Here is a 19,866-nt window from a genome sequence, read left to right as displayed (position 1 = left end):
ATGACAAGCTATGGACAACATTGCGAAGTATGAGTATTCCGGAACACTTAATTGTGCTCATGAGGAATCTGTACATGGACCAAGAGGCAGCTGTTCGAACAGAACATGGGAACACTGAATGGTTTAAAATTAAGAAAGGTGTGCAACAAGGTTGCATTCTTTCACCATACTTATTCAATTTGTATGCTGAGCAAATAGTCCAAGAAGCTGGGTTGTATGAAGAAAAACATGGCATCAGGATTGGAGTAAGACTTATTAACAACCTGTGATATGCAGATGATACACCCTTGCTTGCTGAAAGCGAAGAGAGCGGTGCGTTCGTATTATCATGCAACCCTGATCTTCAGCACTCAAGGGTCCTTCTATAGCACTTCCACCATTTGTTTCTTTCTAGCGTTTCCATGAGTATCAATTATGTGATGGTGTATTCAGCAGTGCTCATTTTGTTGTGTTTTCAAATTTTTCACTCAAATTATGTAAATACTGTTAATGACTAATATTGGTCTATGCATGTCTTTAAATTTACTTTTAAATCTTAGCTTGATTTAGTGGGTGCAAATGTTTCAATATATTATTCCACATAATCAACAAAAATACATACTCTGGTGTTTGCAATCTGTTGGCAAACCTTTCAACTTCTATTTTTTTGTCTGGTCTTCAGCATTATTTTCTAAGATATCTAGAATCTAAGTATACAATTCCAGGACTTCACTCATTGTTACAACTATGCTTCTCAATGTGTATTGTTATTAAGTGCCATCAAGTCTGTTTCGACTCATAGCAACCCTGTATTGGGTTTCTGAGGAGCAGATGGTAGGTTGGAACTGCCAATCTTGCGTATCTGACAGCACCAAACCAGTATTTCCAATGTGTATTAGAAAGACCTTTCAATATTCAGTCATTGCCTAAATATGTTTTAAGAAATGCCCATCAGAGAGTAAAGGTAGCGAAAATGTGAAAAGTAACTTAACAGTAGACTAAATATCAACTGCTCCGGAAAACAAACTACTTACTGCACTACACCCTACAAGATTAATAAGTAAATGCATAATGCATGGTACAAACATGGCACATTCATAACTTTCTAACATTTTCTGATACATGTCTTTATAATGCCCTGACATGTAGGCAAGATTGTAATAGGGATGGCCTCTACACTTAAGAAAAATCAATTTTGCAAACTTCACATAAATAGTGGAGTACTTATTTAGAATTTATTCTCCATTATAACTTTTAAAGTAGTAAATGTGGCAAGGTGCTTGACAGGTTTTCCATCAGTTGGAGATATATACCTTAATAATTAACTGACCTGTATGAGAAAGATCAGGAATGCAATCTACAAACTGAAATATTGAGCTCTATTTCACTGAAAACAGATGAATGAACTTTATTACTTGTTAAGTGTATTAATTCTTTACACATTTGAGACATGTATGATGGGTTGCCCTTTCCTTTGTTACCGTATTTTGAAATATGACCTACGAAAAGTGGATCAACTGAGCAACAAATTCAAGTTAACAAAAAAATTCCATTTTGTGGTGACCCAAACATTTCTTCCTCAAAAGACAATCCACATTTCACAACTGCTATGATAATAACATGTTGAGATGGTTTTCCACTGAAACACTCATTAATTCGTGTTTCCAGTTAGTGAGTTAAGTCAAAACCACGTCTTCAGTTTAAAAATCACAACATATAATCTCTGTGAAATGAACTGTTCCTCATGTTCATCAATTCATCCTTGAGTCCACCAATCACCAAACCCATCCACAGCAAATCAAGAATTAAATAATTTAGGACTGACTAGTTTGCCAACAAAATAATATACAGAGCTGACTGACGGAGAATACAGTAGCCTTCCTTCTAATGACTTTCACCAATAGTTCTGTACCCTAGAAATCTATTCTGATTACAGAACATTGTTTACCATCTAGAATTTCCAACACAAATTTTCAAAATCATACCCACTGTAATGTTCACAATCACTTGGTACTCTTTCAATCTAATAATTTCCATCATTAGAAGAAAAATAAATCCACAAAGTAGGATCTATGCTTCTGTTATTTAAGGAGTCTGCAGATGCAACAATTTCAGATTCTAAAATAGTTCCGCTTTCTACTCCTGGTGTGGCACTGTAAGATAAGTACTGGACTGTTAACTATAAGCTTGGTGGTTCAAACCCACTAGCTGCTCCTCAGAAACGCTGTACAAGGTGACTATGAGTCGGAGCTGATTCAATGGCACGTAACAGCAACAACACCGCCATTATTAATTTTTTACGACAGAAAGGAATGGATGCCGAATTTGGAACAAATTATTATAGTTAGTTGTGCTGTGTGTGGCACTGTGGGTTTATACGCCAGACTGCAAAGTCATTTGAACTGCAAGGTTGGTTGTTCAAGGTCACCAGCTGCTCCTTGGAAACCCTATACAGGGTCACTATGGGTTGGAACTGACTCAATGGCACTTAACAACAACAACACTGGTATTAGTAATTACAGCACAAACAGTATAACGATTTAAATCCATTAACCTCAAGTGTTTCAAGGAAGAAGTCTCTGTGATTCATTATATTTTAAAATGAAAGTTAATTTTGGAATTGTATTTCAGGATTCACAGATAGTTTTCTTTTTATCTTCTGAGAGTTTTTTGTTTTGTTTTTGCACTCCTCTTAGCTGTTGTCATTTAATTTTACCTGGATATAAAATTATGTCACCTTTTAAATTTGGTTCAAGAGCAGAGCAGAGATGTCAGCTTGAGGACTAAGGTGCGCCTGACCCAGGCCATGGTGTTTTTAATAGCCTCATATGGATGTGAAAGCTGGACAGTGAATAAGGAAGATCGTAGAAGAATTGATGCCTTTGAGTTGTGGTGTTCGAAGAGAATACTGAAAGTGCCATGGGCTGCCAAAGAACCTATAGATCTGTTTTGGAAGAAGTGCAGCCAGAGTGCTCCTTGGAGGCCAGGATGGCTAAGCTTCGTCTCTCATACTTTGGACATATTGTCCGGAGGAAACAGTCGCTGGAGAAGGATGTCATGCTGGGTAAGGTGCAGGGTCAGAGAAAAAGAAGAAGACCCCTAACGAGATGGATCAGCCAGGTGGCATCATTGATGGACTCAAGTGTGGCAGCGGTAGTGAGGTTGGCCCAGGATCAAACATTGTTTCATTCTGCTGTGCATGGGGTCGCTATGAGTCTGTTCCGACTCGATGGCACCAGACAACAACAACAAATTTGGTTCTAGAATAACAAATAAATTTGAACAAGAGAAAAATAAAGAAAATTTATAAAATGAAACTTACATTCGAATTTGGACCGACACTAATATTTTAATTTGAAAATTAGTAAGTAAAAATATTTAACTTGGAATATGAGATTTTGTTTTTCAGTTCTGAGATGGACAAAAGAAATTGTACTTACAAGGCAGTTGGAAATAATTTCATTTGTTTGTCGAATAGTGTTCGTGGTGGGCCCTTTGTAGATGTCCACAAGTGTTTCTCATCTTGAAATAATACTTAAGACACTTGGGCACTCACTTTCAATTCTTTTGATGCTGTGTTTTCACAGTTCATTGGACTACCACTGATACCAGATGGAGCGAGAGCTACTGCAAAGAGCATGACACAAATACAAGGGTATGCACAATCTGAAGACTGGTTTTGGTCTGCTTTGTGCAGGACCAGATATGTCATAAGTCATCTGATTATAGTGCCTCTTACGTGTTCTCACGTATGTGGTCAATGAGAGAGGTGAACATGACGTGAGGTTATACCCGAATGGTAGAAAATATAACTGTTATCATATACAATTATAAAACTGTATCAATTTCATTTAGTGTCCTGCTAAGTCCCTTCTGCTTGGCATCTATAGGTCTTTGCTTTGGACAACTGGTGACCCTGTTTGTTGATATCTAAGCACATGCTTACCTTATTAATCCATCTCTGTTCCTTAGACATATGACCTGAGCATATTCAAATCAATTTCACATGCTAATTTAAAAATATATGCATGTGAATTGCTTGGTAAAAACAATCTTTAACTTATAAATTCAAAAACACTGTATAATACAAGTCTTCTAAAACTTGTAACTATTAACATTTCTATACTTACAGTTCATTCACAAGTCTAAATGGCATCCCCAAAGGTAACAAAATATCACTTCTGTGGGAAATTAATTCTATGAATTTGTACTAGAAAACCTCTCCTTTCAGTCTCCATTATGGACACACAATCTCAAACTCCAGATAATTCAAAAACACTGTAAATGCAAACAGGCCTTACTTAAATAGCCTCCACCACGTATCTACTTGCAGAATCAGCAAGTAAACCAGCAAACAAAAGAAGGTAATCACTCTGGAACTCCAAAGTAACATTTCAATCACAGGTCATTGATTAATCAGGTTTTATAAAACAGAGAACACCAAAAGACACAACTGCTATGACTCAGAGAACTTAGCAGGGATATGAAAGAGATAGAACAAAGCCAAAGTGCTTTGAAGGCATACAATGGCATGATCCTAAAACTTCTCTATAATTTATCATGATAGAAATAACGTATATTTCTGGGGTTCTGGTGTGGCACTGTAGTAGGAAAAGTACTCAACCAAAGGTCAGCAGTTCAAACTCACCAGCCGCTCCTCAAAAACCCTACAAAGGATCACTGTAGGTTGGAAGTGACTCAGCAGCACTTAACAAGAACAACTTCGTTTTATATTTGCATCATTTCCTTTTAGTTTGCCCATATATAACTGAGATGCCAAGTCCTTACACCTTTCTTCATCTTTTCACAGATAATGTCAGTAGTACTGTTGTTGCTAACTGCCGTTGAAATAGCGACCCTGTACAGGGTTTCCAAGCAGGTGATGATGGGTTTGAACTGCAAACCTTGTGGTTCCCAGTACAGTGCTTAACCTACAGCACCAAATGGGTACTGGCCTAGGCTTTCAAGTCAGACCAACCTAGATTCAAATTCAAGTGCCACTATTTACAGTTATACAACCTTGGGTAAAAAAATAACTAAACCTATTTCCTCATCTACAAAGCATCTGCCACCTTATGTCAGTTTCAATAATAAAAACTTACTATATTATTAAAACTGACATAAGGTAGCTGTGAAAAATCAACGTCATAAAGCATTCAAAATTCTTAGAAGACTAGTGTACATGACAAGCACTTTGTAAATGGTACTTTAAAACCATTTAGAACACAAAACATTAACAGTTAAACAAAAGCATACTAAATGAGCTGGACTACAAAGTTGGCTTGAACTACAAGGTCGGCAGTTCAAGTTCACCAGCTGCTCCTTGGAAACCCTATACAGGGTCGCTATGGGTTGGGACTGACTCAACGGCACTTACCAACATTATCATATAAATAAATAAAACTTACCATCTAAAATTAAAAAAAAACAAACCCTATTTTAAGAAGTAATGATTTCAGAAAGTATCACTTTCATAATGCTATTATTTTCCAAAAAGGCATTGTTGTTGTTACTAAGTGCTGTCAGTTCCAACTCATAGTGACCCTGTAGAGCGTTCCTGAGAAACAGCTGGTAGGCTTGTGGTTCACATCCTGTAGCACCACATCAAAAGTCCAAAAAGGCGTTGTGGTCGTTGGAGTAGGTTCCAACTCATAGCAACCCTGCTCCTGAGGAGCAGCTGATGAGTTTGAACTGCCAACCTTGTGGTTCAAACCGACCTTGGGTATTACAAGAAATTAAAAAAAACAAATTTTAATCAGTAATCATTCTATACTTTTAGTCTGTTTTTCATCAGCCTTCACATTCAATTTAATAGTACCCATTGGCGTGGTGCTGTGGGTTAATGCACTGGACTGCAAAGTCGGTTTGAACCACAAGGTCGGTTTATAATATATAATTTGCAGCTGGTTCAAGATCACCAGCTGCTCCTAGGAAACCCTATACAGGGTCGCTATGGCTCAGAATCGACTTGATGGCACTCAACAACAACAATTGTTCAGAGAGTTTTAAAATTTTTAACACCATTGCTAGGTAACATAAAACCACCTTTAATTCATGTATGGAAATGTTCTAGGATAATTCAAAATTATTTACGTGTATCAATTACGTTGTTGTTAAGCCGCGGTTGACTCACAGCAACCCTGTATATGATTTTCAAGGAGCACTGGTGGGTTTGAACTGCCAATATTGTAATTCCCAGTTCAGTGCTTAACCTACAGTGCCACAGTAAGACTATAGTCCCTTTAAGTCAACAGTTCTGAAGTGATTAAGCTAGCAGGTTTAAACAGACCCTGGGGTTACGGACAACTCTATATACCCAACCCACAGAACAGAATTACCCCATAGCATTTCCAAGGCTGTAAACCTTAAGAGAAGCAGACTGTCACATCTTTCTTCAACAGAGTGGCTGATTGGTTTGAACTACCAACCTTTCGATGGATGGCCATGTGCTTTAACCACTTTAACTACCTTACACTTCAGCTTTAACTACCAGAGCTCCTTCAAACAAATCCAACTTGCCCTTTAATTTTATGTAAATTAATCCTCACTTTGAAACGAATGAACCAACCCCATACTGGAAACAAATTCTTCTGCACAATCACTCTCACTTGCTAGATGCAGTTTGTAAATGACTGAAGAGACTTTAGTGCAGTCTTATACTAACCAAAAACCCAATCAATCCCACTTCCATCGATTCCAACTCATTACAGTCCTAAAGGACACAGTAGAACTGCTTCTTTGGATTTCCAAGACTGTAAATCTTTACAAGGAGCAGACAGCCTCCTCTTTCTCACACAGAGTGGCTGGTGAGTTTACACTGCCAACCCCTCAGTAAGCATCCCAACTCTTAGCCCCTGTTCCACCAGGGCACCTTTTTTGCATTAAGGTACAGTTAAATAAGAATAATACGCACCTGTTTCAACTGTCTACAAATTCCATTTAAAGACAAAGTTAGAAACATAACCTGGGAACTGTACAAGGGGGCTTCAAAAAGTTTGTGGGAAAATGGAATGAAAAGATAGTGGAATGTTGCCATGAACTTTGTGAAGTTCCCCTCACATTACAAAAATAAGAATGGTATCAATTTCAAATTATATACTACAAACTACTCCCACTGGTAATGAAAATAAATTCCTCCGGGTGGCAATTTGGTTATGGAATGTTATATTGTCCAACAGAATCTACACAGTGGTTCTCTTCTTGCTTCCTATAATTCTAACACAATCTCAGAGCCAAGGAACAGAAGGCTGCACAGACCTCTCTGGTTGATGAGGAAAAATCCAAGAATTAAGTAATGAAAGTGACTCTTAGATTAACAGTTTGAACAGCAAAGATGAAGAAGCTCTGCCCCAAAATAAAGGACATATCAAGAGGCATTTTGAGTCCAAGACTGAGAAATGAGAAGCCAAGATAAACAAGCCCCAGAAAGGTTGCCTTCAACATTAAATTCAGGGTGAGTCACGTCCATCTTAGTCACTCTTTGGGTATAAGGTCAGAGAATTTCGGTATAAGAAAAGAGATACTGAGAGGGGATGTGGCACTGTAGGATAAGCACTGGACCACCGGTCAGTTTGAGCCACAAGGACAGTGGTTCAAACTCACGTCACTCCTTGGAAACCCTATGCAGGGTCGCTGTTGAGTCGGAACCAACTTGACAACACATAACAACATTTGGACTTTAAGAGAGTTGTATTTATTCCATTTTCTCTAGGATAGTCCATCCTACTGGAAGACATTAACTTCAACCATTTTGATATTTACATCTCTAATAACAAAGTCTAAACTAAGATTGGGAGCCCACCAGCAACTCCTCGGAAACCCTACACAGGGCCTCTCTGATTCAGAACTGACTCCACAGCACTTAACAACAATAACAACTAACTATGCTTAAAGTCTAAAATTTAAGTAAAATTTCTCAGCAGGTATCTTTACCCACAACAGGAATTCACCAAAATTTCAGAATTTGATAACACAGAGCAACTTCCAAATCTGAAAACTAAAGTGATAAACTGAGGATAAAACCCTCTGGTATGTAACTCACAATTTTCTATATACTTCATCAACCTTAACTGATGTACCTCCCAGTCCCTAAACCAGTTACCAGTACCATTCAAAGTTAAACAAAACTCCCAGAAGAGTTCAACTCCACATACAATGTTTTTAATGATGGTCTTGTAAGCATGTTCATAAACATAGCAACTGCCTAACTTCTGAACTGGAAAACACCTTCCCCCTTAGTGTCCCATTAAGAGTCTATGATCTTTTTATTAGGAATGTATTACACTAACTAGGAGTCCTGGTGTGGTGCTGTGGGTTAATGCATTGGACTGCAAGGTAGGCGGTTCAAGTTCACCAGCTGCTCCTCGGAAACTCTATACAGGGTCGCTATGGGTCAGAACCGACTCGACGGCACTTAACAAAACTACTAAGTATACTAAATATGTTGTTGTTGTTGTTGTTGTCAGGTGCCATCGAGTCGGAACCGACTCATAGCAACCCCATGCACAGCAGAACGAAACAATGTCCGATGTTGTTAGCTGCCATTAAGTTGGCTCCCACTCATGACAACCCTGTGCACAATGGAACCAAACATGCCTGATCAGGCACCATCCCCATAATCTATTGCAGACTGAACTGTTTTGACCCAGAGAATGTTCTTGTCTTAGTCCAAAACCCAGTCAATATCACAGCAACATGTAAAGATCACTGACAGATAAGTAGTGGCTGCATGTGAGATGCACTGGCTGGAAAGTGAACTCAGATCTCCCACACAGAAAGTGAGAAGTCTACCTAATAGGAAGTGACTTGAAAAAGTTCGTGGAAAAATTCTATTATCTTTTAATTCCATTTTTCTGAGAACTTTTTGAAGTCCCTGTAGAGTAAAGCATTTAGAGATTACATTACCTGTAAGTGAATAAATATAAGTACATATATATATACACGAACCTTAAGGTCAGCGGTTCGAAACTACCAGCCGCTCCGCGGGAGAAAGATGAGGCTTTCTACTCCCGTAAAGATTTACACCCTCGGAAACCCTGTACAGGGTCGCTATGGGTCGGAACCGACTCTACAGCACTTAACAACAACAACAAATATATATATATGTGTGTATATATATATATATATAAAAACACACATATTAACACATACATACATACATATACACATATCAGATCCTCACTTATCTTGTCTGCTGCCTTGCTGTCCAGCACATTAACCCAAAGCTCCACACCAGGACTCCTCAATTTCATATACTCTATATTACATTCTTTTCTATATCACTCCAAGGCCTATCCTATGACTTATCACCAACTATGTCTTTTCAAATTGGACTCCAGGGACAAATGGAGTTGTACTGTCTGTCTTTATGTACGTTTGCAATATCCAATTACAAATTCAAAATGGGAAACACAGCCATATTGGTTTACATATGGCCATTTATAAGGGAGAAAAACATTCACCAGATTTACACTTGTTCTCTGGTGGTGGTGGTAGTGTGCCATCGAGTTAGCGCCAAATCACAGTGACCCTGTTATAGGGTTTCCAAGGCTATAAATCTTCTCGGAAGCAGAAAGTCTCATCCTTGTTCGGTAGAGCAGCTGATAGACTGACCATGCACTACTGACCATGCACTTAGAAGCCCAGCTAATAACCCACTAGACTACCTCTAGAAGGTAATTAAGAGAAAGGAGCAGAGACCAAAAGAAAATGATCTACAATCTAAAAGTTCTTGAAAACACAATAGTCTTTGACAGTCCTGCTTTTCAAGGTCACTTGTTTTTAAAAAATAATTGCTCTTCAATAGTGAACATGTTCCTAAACCAGACACTGAAAGTAAAATGAAATTTTAGTTTAATAATCAACACACACTTTGATATGGGTTGGAGTTCATCTTTTACCTTAAAAACAAAGAGCCTGCATCTGTCATTCCCATATCAGGTTGATGAGTTTGTTTAAATGAAGGAAAACAGTCCCTTCCATGCATGCAAATTCTCACGTCTTGATATTCCTGCATATTCTAAATAACTGAACGTTAAGAAGACATTAATGATGGTTTAGACACTCAAGAGACACAACCTCAAAACGGTCTACTAAAAGAGATCTATTTGATTCAAGAGAGGGGACCAGCAGGAAAAAGGGGCGGACACGACCTAAAAAGCTGCTTCCCAGAGCAGGCGCGCCCAGTTTTTAGACACTTACTGGTTTGCTAGGGTACACGTTAGATAGATGCGTTTTTAGTTTCCCCACGGTCCAGTTCAAGAAGCAGCTAATAGTCTGGTCACTGTATTTCTGATTCGGTGCTTTAATTATGAGAGTCACAGGAATCTCCATTCCACTTTGATCCATAGTGCCCCCAGAGTCGGAAAGAATCCAGAGAAGCAGCAGTTCAGCCCAAGTGAGCCCAGGTGGTTACTGCCTGCGCGACTCGGTTGGGGAACAGGCGTGAGATCTTAGCATTTCATGTCCCAGTCAGTCACAAGCGCATCGGGAGACACGAAGGCCATTGCCATTGCCAAGGCTGGACAGAGGCAGCAGCAGCGGCGGCGGGGTCTGGGGGCCCGGCAGTGGGTGCAGATTTCTCCGCCAGGTTCGGGCTCCGCCTGGCTCCCGACTGCAGAAGAAGGCGGGGAACAGAGAGAAGGAGAGCGATGAGAAGGGCGGACGGGGTGAAGGTGCCACGGCCCGGCCACCACCCGCCCCTATCGCCACCCGCCTGAAACGCAACAAGGCCCCTACGCCACGGCCCTGCCGCGCTGGCCGGAGAAGGGAAGGACCGGGCCTCCTCCAGCCGTTGGAGGGGTACCTGACTGGATGCCGTAGGGCCCGCCACCGCCGCCCTCTGAGCCTGGCCGCCGACGTCCTCCGCAACTGCCTCTCCCTTCCTGCTGCTCGGCGGCGGCAGTCACGGCCCGGCTCCGGGTCTCGCGAGGCGGCGCGCGTGGAAATAGGGGGAAGTTGGCTAGACGGTACGGCCCTACTCTCCGCTTGACCCTACGGGCTGGGCTGGGCTGGGTAGGGCAAGGCCAGGCCGGGCCGGGCCGGGCCGGGCCGGGCGGGCGCGGTGGAGGTGGCTGCAGGTGGCAGGAGGGCGTAGACAAGAGCCGCGGCGCCAACTGCGCGCGCAGGTTTTGTTGTTGTGCGGCGGTTCTGGGTCCCCCCCCTTAAAATCGGAAGCCGCAGGGCGGAAGTGCGTCACGCGCAGCACCAACAGGCGCGTTGCTTCCCCTGCCCCTCTGTCCAGCATGCCCTTAACACCTTGAAACTACACGGAATTGAGTGGTCTGGCGCCTAGGGGTCTCCCTGGACAGACTATCCACTTAGCCCAACCCCCAGATGCTAACATTACCTTATGACCACACCCATTTCCATCCTGAGAGTTCCCTTTGGAAACGTAAATGTCCCTCCTGATCAAAATTAATTAAAATTTATGGAATATGGACCATTTGCAAAGGGCAGTGCCAGGAGCTGTGGCAGGGAACGGACTGTGAGGTACCTTGAGTCCAGGGCAAAGGCTTTGCATGATCCTTGAAGTCTATCTCCAGTGGCTGCATGAGGCTGGGGAACCTCCCTGAGCCTCAGTGTATTCTGTAAACCAGAAAGGTTATGCCTACCTAAATGCTTGTTGATAAGTAAAGGTGGTGGTGGTGGTTGTGTGCCTTCAAGTCTTTTCCAACTCAAAGCAAACAATGGTTACGAATCGGGCTGCTAACCTCAAGGTCAGCAGTTCGAAACTACCAGCTGTTCTGGGGGAGAAAGATGAGGCTTTCTGCTCCCATAAAGATTTACAGTCTCAGAAACCCTATACAGGGTCGCTATTTGTCCGAACCAACTCCACGGCTAATAACAACAACAACAACAACAAGTATTTACTGGGACAGAAAACCTCATCTTTCTCCTGAGGAAGGCCTGGTAAATTCAAACAGGTGATTTCATGCAACCGCCAGGTCAGCAGCCCAACTCATAATCCACAGCTGTGTGTATATGTAAGCCATCTGGTACAATCCCAGGGTATGGCTTACTCAAATGTTAATTTTCATCTCTTTCCTCTTAATCATCACAAAAGTTATTTATTGAGTGTCTAACCTGTTGGAAGACAGCTATCTGGCCGACTGATTGGAAGAGATCGGTATTTGTGCCCATTCCAAAGAGGTGACCCGATGGAATGTGGAAATCATCAGACAATCTCTTTGATATCCCATGCCAGTAAAGTTTTACTAAAGGTAATACAGACATGGCTACAAGCATACACTGACAGAATTTTCAGAGGTTCAAGCCAGATTCAGAAGAGGCCATGGAACAAAGGATGTCATTGCTGATGTCCAATGGATCTTGGCTAAAAGCAAAGAACATCAGAAAGATGTTTACCTGTGCTTTATTGGCTACACAAAGGCTTTCAATTGTGTGGATCATGACAAGCTATGGACAACATTGCGAAGTATGAGAATTCTAGAACACTTAATTGTGCACATGAGGAATCTGTACATGGACCAAGAGGCAGTTGTTCAAACAGAACATGGGAACACTGACTGGTTTAAAATTAAGAAAGTTGTACGACAGGTTGTATTCTTTCACCATACTTATTCAACCTGTATGCTGAGCAAAGGATCCAAGAAGCTGGGTTATATGAAGAAAAACGTGGCATCAGCATTAAAGGAAGACTCATTAACAACCTGCGATATGCAGATGATATAACCTTGCTTGCTGAAAGTGAACAGGACTGAAAACATTTACTGATGAAGATCAAAGAGCACAGCCTTCAGTATGGATTGCATCTCAATGTAAAGAAAACAAAAATCCTCACCACTGGACCAATAAACAACATTCTTATCAATGGAGAAAAGATTGAAGTTGTCAAGGACTTCATTCTTCTTGGATCAACTATCAACACTCATGGAAGCAGCAGTCAAGAAGTATTGCATTAGGCAAATCTGCTGCACAAGACTTTTTAAAGTGTTGAAGAGCAAAGATGTCAGCTTGAGGACTAAGGAGCACCTGACCCAAGCAAGACACAGTATTTCCAGTAACCTCATATGCATGTGAAAGTTGGACAGTGAATAAAGAAGACCGTAGAAGAATTGGCGCTTTTGAGTTATGATGCTGGAGGAGAATATTGAAAGTGCCATGGGCTGCCAAAAGAACAAACAGATCCGTTTTGGAAGAAGTGCAGCCAGAGTGCTCCTTGGAGGCCAGGATGGCTAAACTTCGTCTCTCATGTTGTTGTTGTTAAGTGCCGTTGAGTCGGTTCTGACCCATAGCGACCCTATTCAGGGTTTCCAAGGCTGTAAATCTTTACGGGAGAAGAAAGCCTCATCTTTCTCCCGTGGAGCGGCTGGTAGTTTCGAACTGCTTACCTTACGGTTCACAGCCCAATTCGTAACCACTACGCTACCAGAGCTCCTTACTTTGGACATATTGTCAGGAGGGAGCAGTCGCTGGAGAAAGGATATCATGTGTGGTAGGGTGGAGGGTCAGAGAAAAAGAGGAAGACCCCCAACGAGATGGATTGGCCAAGTGGCAGCATAGATGGACTCAAGTGTGGCAACAGTAGTGAGGTTGACCCAGGATTTGGCAGTGTTTCGTACTGCTGTGCATAAGGTCGCTATGAGTCGGTACCAACTCGATAGCACCTAACAACATCTGATCAGGTTCTAGTCAGCTCAACAACCCTAGCCATCTAAACTAGGTCAAATGAGTACCAGCTGCAAGTTCGGAAGTTCACACACACCTCCCTGCACTTCAAAACAGTCTTTCCTCTTATTTCATCTTAAAGTCAGTGGGTGCCATTCACAAGTAGACCCAGGTGATCATCAACAAGCATCCGCTGGTTCCCTTCACCTTTCAGTCCTAGAAAGGGGTTTTCTTTGATGGGCCAACTTTCCTTGCCATGAAGTCTCTGATACCTTTTTTTTTTCTTTTTCTTTCTTTCAATCACAAATCTCCTGTATTTTCAACAATACTGGGTTGGTGTGCATGTCTTTTCAAATGCAAATGTATTAACTCTGAAGTTCTGGGTGGAGCTCAAGATTCCACCTTAAAGTTATGGACAATTCCTAACTCCCTTTTAACAAATCCAATCAGGTATAGGCCGAAGGTGAGCTAAGAAACTTTCTGTAATCATAATTGCCAATATTCCTATTACGCATGTATGCTTGCTCAGAGTATCTGTTTTACAATACTAGGCAGAAGTCAACAGCCATAAGGCAGTCAAACACATTGTTGGTGTTATTGTTATGTGCCCTGGAGTAGGTTCTGACTCATAGTGACCCTGCATAGGGTTTCCGAGGCTGTAAATCTTTACGGGAGCAGAAAGCCTCATCTTTCTCCTGTGGAACAGCTAGTAGTTTGAAACTGCTGAGTGTGTGGTTAGCAGCCAGATTTCGTAAAACACTATGCTACCAGAGCGCCTTAGTCAACCTCATTAACCTTTTAAAACACTCAAATTCCATCTTCCCCTCCACCTTAGACTAACCCCATTCATATGCATATGGCCTTGGGCCTCCAGCAGGGTGGATTCCAATAGTCGCTGGCCACAGATCAGCTATCTTTTCTATCAAGTATGACATCAGGCTACTCCAGAAGCTACTCTCCTTTCAGCTGAAGCATTTTATCCCATTCCCCTCTGTTTTGTCTTCCACAAACCCTTACAATTTCTTAGGTCTGGAGCCATTGTAATGAATCCTTCTCACGGCACCAAATGCTGACACCAAGTAGGAACCAAGTCTGAAATTCTACTAATATGAGAAAGGTGAGGATTGAAGTAGCTATCTTTTCCCACTTTCCAAACCACCCCTCTAACCATTCTGTAAAAGGATCACTAGCTCCAGTGTTTTCAGCCCATTCATTAGCTCTGGTGCTTAATTCTTGCAGGTCCTTTGTGATATTATGGACCTCTATTGCTTAATTAAGGAGCTCTGGTAGCGTAGTGGTTACGAATTGGGCTGCGAACCACAAGGTCAGCAGTTCGAAACTACCAGCTGCTCCGTGGGAGAAAGATGAGGCTTTCTGCTCCCGTAAAGATTTATAGCCTCGGAAACCCTGTTCAGGGTTGCTATGGGTCAGAACTGACTCGACAGCACTTAACAACAACAACTAACATTGCTTAATTAATTCGGTCTACATTTTTTTCAAAAAAGTATACTCAAACCCTGCAGCTATCCAATTCTTAGCTTTAAGCTCCTTAGGAACTCCCATGGAGTTTATATATTTATATGGATCAAGAGATCCAGGCAGAGATCTCCAGGCTCAAGATTTCTCATGTTGCTCAGGTTTCTTGCAGAACACTTTTGTTGTTGTTGTTGTTGTTGTTATGTACCGTGGAGTCGGTTCCAACTCATAGTGACCCTGTACAGGGTTTCCAAGGCTATAAATCTTTACGGGAGCAGAAATCCTCATCTTTCTCCCATGGAAGAGCTGGTAGTTTCGAACTGCGACTGTGAGATTTGCAGCCCAATTCAGAACCACTATGCTACCAGAGTTCCTTTGCAGAACACTGTTGTTGTGTGCCGTGGAGTCGGTTCCGACTTTTAGCGACCCTGTACAGGGTTTCCGAGGCTGTAAATCTTTACAGGAGCAGAAAGCCTCATCTTTCTCCCGCAGAACAGCTGGTAGTTTCAAACTGCTGACCTTGCGGTGCAAAGCCCGATTCATAACCACTATGCTACCAGTGCAGAACACTAGGGTGAAGGAAATTGCCAGCTGGACGAACACTCACATTCCAGTCCAATCAGAAGGCAGCAAATCTCGGACATTCCCTTTTCCACAATACTCTGAGGGCTGAATAGGACCCTGTTAGAGCTCTGGTAGTATAGTGATTACGAATCGGGCTGCTAACCTCAAGGTCGACAGTTCAAAACTACCAGTGGTTCCATGGGAGAGATGAGGCTTTCTGCTCCCACAAAGATTTGCAGCCTCGGAAACCCTGTACAGGGTCGCTATAAGTCGGAACTGACTCCACAGTACTTAACAACAACAACCCAAGTGTTCACACATCTATATCTTGTTTCTATCTCTAAAATTTATCATAGGTCTTTTACCTCAAAATCCCTTCTACTCTTTTAGGGTCATTTTCAGCTCACAGGGCCGCGTCTAGAGATGTGGGCACCCTTTCCATAGACCCAGACTGCTGCTCTTGGCTCCCTGTCGCTGACAGTGGGGACATTAATTTAGATAAGAACTGGGTCCTCCGATCTCCCACAGGACAAAACCTGGCAAACACCTAATTTGATGGTTTGAGGGAATGATGCCTACTATTAACATGACTGGCTGGTCCTAGGCAAAAGCCCTTTGCACCTCCCCCAAGGTAATGATACATTTTAGTCATATTAGCTTCCAAACCTACCCCATCTTGTCAGGGACAGGCTGAAACCCCTGGGCCCTAGGCATCTCTTACTCTGGCTTCATAGCCACCTCTTTGCCCTGAGTCATCTCCTACTAAACAGGGATCAAGGAAGGAGGAAGAACATCTCTAGTCCAACAAAAATAGTAACACTGAAGAACAGCCTGGAGACAAAGATAAAGATATCAAGACCTGAGACCCTAATAGAAGCAGCTGGCCACAGGCAGACAACCCTTGAAAATAACGCCTAGAGCTGACAACTGCAGAAAGCACTCCATTTCCAATACGCCTGCTCCTCTTTACTAAAACTTGATGTATATTCAACATACCACTCCTCCTAATCAATATGTATTAGACCACTCTTATAGGAAGAGACCCCATACCTTTATAAGCCCCAGAGCACCCTAATCCCAAAGGGTCTTCTCTACTGGGGGAGACAGACCAGCTTCTCCTTTTGAAGTATACTTTAACTTTGACTTAATCTATGCTCCCCAATTCTACCAGGTCTTCTGAGAAGTGGCGACTCGGAAGGACTAATTCTTTAGACCCCCGAGAGCAAGAGGGAACAGGGGAAAATATGACAATATGGCAAGGCATCCTCTCAGACTCCTTTCAGAGTCACTTTGAGAGGCTCCCTGGGAGAGCAATGTGCTTCCCACCAGTAACTACTTCTCCCTTGGGGAGAATCCCTCTTTACGGGTCGCTTTACTTGAGTATAGTGAGTCCACCCTTTCTTTGCAGTCCAGACGGATGTCTCAGTGGTCAACCACACCTCGTAAAGGCCTCCCTCCAGTCCAGCTGGAGTCTGTCCTCTTTCCAGGTCTTATCAACACCAAGTCTTCCTGTCAGAAGTTATGAACAGTGAATTTGAAGGAATGGGTTTGGACCAAGAGTCCTTTGAACCTGAGAGCAAAACAGAAAGGGCCAGCACGTATAGTTTCTCAGGAATTGATCTCTAGTGTCCACAGTGGGTTCAACCCTTAGGTTTCAAAACTTCTGAGAGGACGAACATTCAAGGATAACACATTCTTACAACACTATTTACTACACTCTGTCTGTTTCTTCAAACTAAAAGAAGCATTACTGGCTCTATCATCTTAACACTTGAATACAGTACTTCTCTTAAAAGCTTCTCAAACAGGAATGTCAATTAAACATACATTAAAAACACTATCAATACTCATGTCTACAGCACAATTTCCTTTTCCTCCTCTTACCAAGACGACATGCACACATACAGGGTGGCCCAAATTTTAACAACAAAAAAAAATGTTTTCTGTTCAGAAAGAGTATTGGTATACCAAATATCTTTTTAAACAGTATTAAGTTCTCAGAAGATCTGAAACATTAATACAAATAAAAAGTAAAATACACACAAAGTCTTTATCAACGTACACTTTTGAAAATTAACATCACACCCGCCAAACATATCCTTAACCACCTTTTAAATGGATTCATTTATGCCATTTTACTGCAGAAAGAATATCAAAGATATTAAAACAGAACAAAGCAACTTTTCAGTGCCTGACTCACATTTAAATTTCACTTTGCATGTGCAAACTCAGAATTTTGTATTGTAAGCTCAAATAGTCTAAGTCTACTTTTATCTTAAGAATTATATTTGAAAACTACCATACCGAAATAAATAAATAAATCCCTAGGCCCTTTATTACTGGCTGCAGACCCTCTCTCCCTTCTGTGGGGACAGGGTATTGTCTTATACAGACCACCTCCCCCGTTTTCCTATTTTCTAGTTTCACCCCTGAGAGTGGAATTTCCAGCCCTCCCCTATCGCCTTCTTTAAACCATGCCCAGGAGTCAAATCTTTCTTCCTCCTCTTCAGTCAGAAATCAGGTATTTACCTTCACCCGCCCCTCATGCTCTCTAATCCTAACCCCAATCTTACATTTAGGTCCCATCCCAAAAGATTCACCCCAGCTTCTGGGACATAGAGAAGCCTTACTTCTACTTGATCAAGTGAGCCCTTTTCTAAGTAAGATTTTCACCCTGCACTGTTAGTTTATCTGTTGATAACTTGGTGCCTCTCAGCTGGCAAGTCAGGATCCAGCAGCCTCAGTGTCAATCAGGAAAATCATTTCCTCCTCTTTGGGTCCCATCTTCAGATTTACCAAGGGTTCCTGGTGGGGCCCAGCCATAAGGAACCCCTGACCCCCCTAGTCCTCATCAAAAGTCATGAGGGGAATCACCCTTTCTTCCCTTTTATCTCTGAACATTCTCTTTTGAAATGGCCTATATCTTCCCACACTTATAACATGCGCTAGTGGGCTGGAGGACCTCGCCCAGTCCTCTTCTCCCTTTCCTCTGAGGAGGCCTAACACTGTAATCACTGTCCCGCTTCCCTTCAATAGGCGGCTCTTGTTCTAGCCTCTTATTTACTATTTTATTCATAGTAGATATGAAACCATGAATCTGGCTTTCTGCCTCTGTTTGTCCTCCTCTTTCCTCATAAAAACTTTCTGAGCTTCACTTACCAGTTCATGAGTGAGTTTCTCACTCCATCCCTCAATCTTTTGTCTTGGTCTTAGTTCTTTAAGGGGAAACATCTACTGAACTGATTCTGCTCCCCCTACTAACCAACACAGAGCATAGGCTATCTCCTCCTGAGAAGGCCACGTTCTATCGTGCACATGAAGGACTAGCACTGACTGGGCAGACCCAGTCCTCATTGGAATCAAATTGAAGCCAGAACACACATGGTGAATGGATTGGTTCTTTTGGCCAAATAAAACAACAACATTTAATCATCTTTTGTTTATCTTTTTCCCGAGTTCAGGGACTGTCCCTCCAAGCCCTCAACATTCTCCCCAAAGGACTGCCAGGAGGAATGTCTGTGGGAGTCTCTTCTGATCTCCCTTCTTCCCGGGGCCTAGTATTCTTGTTTCCCATATCTATTGGTCTTGGTGTCTGAGATTCCCTGCATACTCAGTCTTAGAGATTTCTTGCACACACACCCTGAGATTTCCCTTTGCCCATCTCCGACTGTATTGGGACTCCGCACTCGCTTCATAACCAAGATGCGTCTCAGTCACACAATGACCCCGAAAATTCCTGACCACCAAGGCGATACTTAACAGTCCAATTTTCCCACCCTGGCCCAAGCACAGATGGCCTGGTCACTGTGGTTACTCTGTTCTCAGTCCTCCACATCTCTCTTGCTAGTTCTGATCACCTATTAACAGTTCTCACCTATTAACAGTTCTAAGGAGCTCTGGTAGCGTAGTGGTTATGAATCAGGCTGCAAACCTTAAGGTCAGCAGTTTGAAACTACCAGCTGTTCCGTGAGAGAAAGATGAGGCTTTCTGCTCCCGTAAAGATTTACAGCCTTGGAAACCCTGTACAGGGTTGCTATGAGTCGGAACTGACTCCAGTTCTAACTAATGAGATGAAAATGGAAGTTGCTATCCAGGATTTCCAGGAAAATTTTTAAGATGGCGAGGCTCTACCCACCAGAGCTCATCTTTGCCTCCACTGTCTTCCTTTTGGAAGCTCAACTTCCATAGTTCAATGGTGAAGCAAAAAAAAAAAAAAAA

At 42.1% G+C, this 19,866-nt stretch overlaps 1 protein-coding gene across 1 annotated transcript in view; it reads right to left on the bottom strand.

Annotated features, from left to right (window-relative positions):
• Window positions 1–10,594, bottom strand: part of HERPUD2 (HERPUD family member 2) — a 50,229-nt gene extending 39,635 nt beyond the window's left edge. Inside the window, exon 1 of the mRNA XM_006832137.1 lies at window positions 10,180–10,594. Within this exon, the coding sequence (XP_006832200.1) occupies window positions 10,180–10,326 (147 nt within the window). The 5' untranslated portion in view covers window positions 10,327–10,594. The remainder of the gene's footprint in view (window positions 1–10,179) is intronic.
• Between the last annotated feature and the right edge of the window lie 9,272 nt (window positions 10,595–19,866).

Source organism: Chrysochloris asiatica, unplaced genomic scaffold (genome assembly GCF_000296735.1).
Source record: "Chrysochloris asiatica unplaced genomic scaffold, ChrAsi1.0 scaffold00006, whole genome shotgun sequence".
NCBI classification, from domain to species: domain Eukaryota; kingdom Metazoa; phylum Chordata; class Mammalia; order Afrosoricida; family Chrysochloridae; genus Chrysochloris; species Chrysochloris asiatica.
The sequence above is the reverse complement of the archived record's forward strand: the minus strand, read 5'-3'. Positions and strand labels throughout refer to the sequence as shown.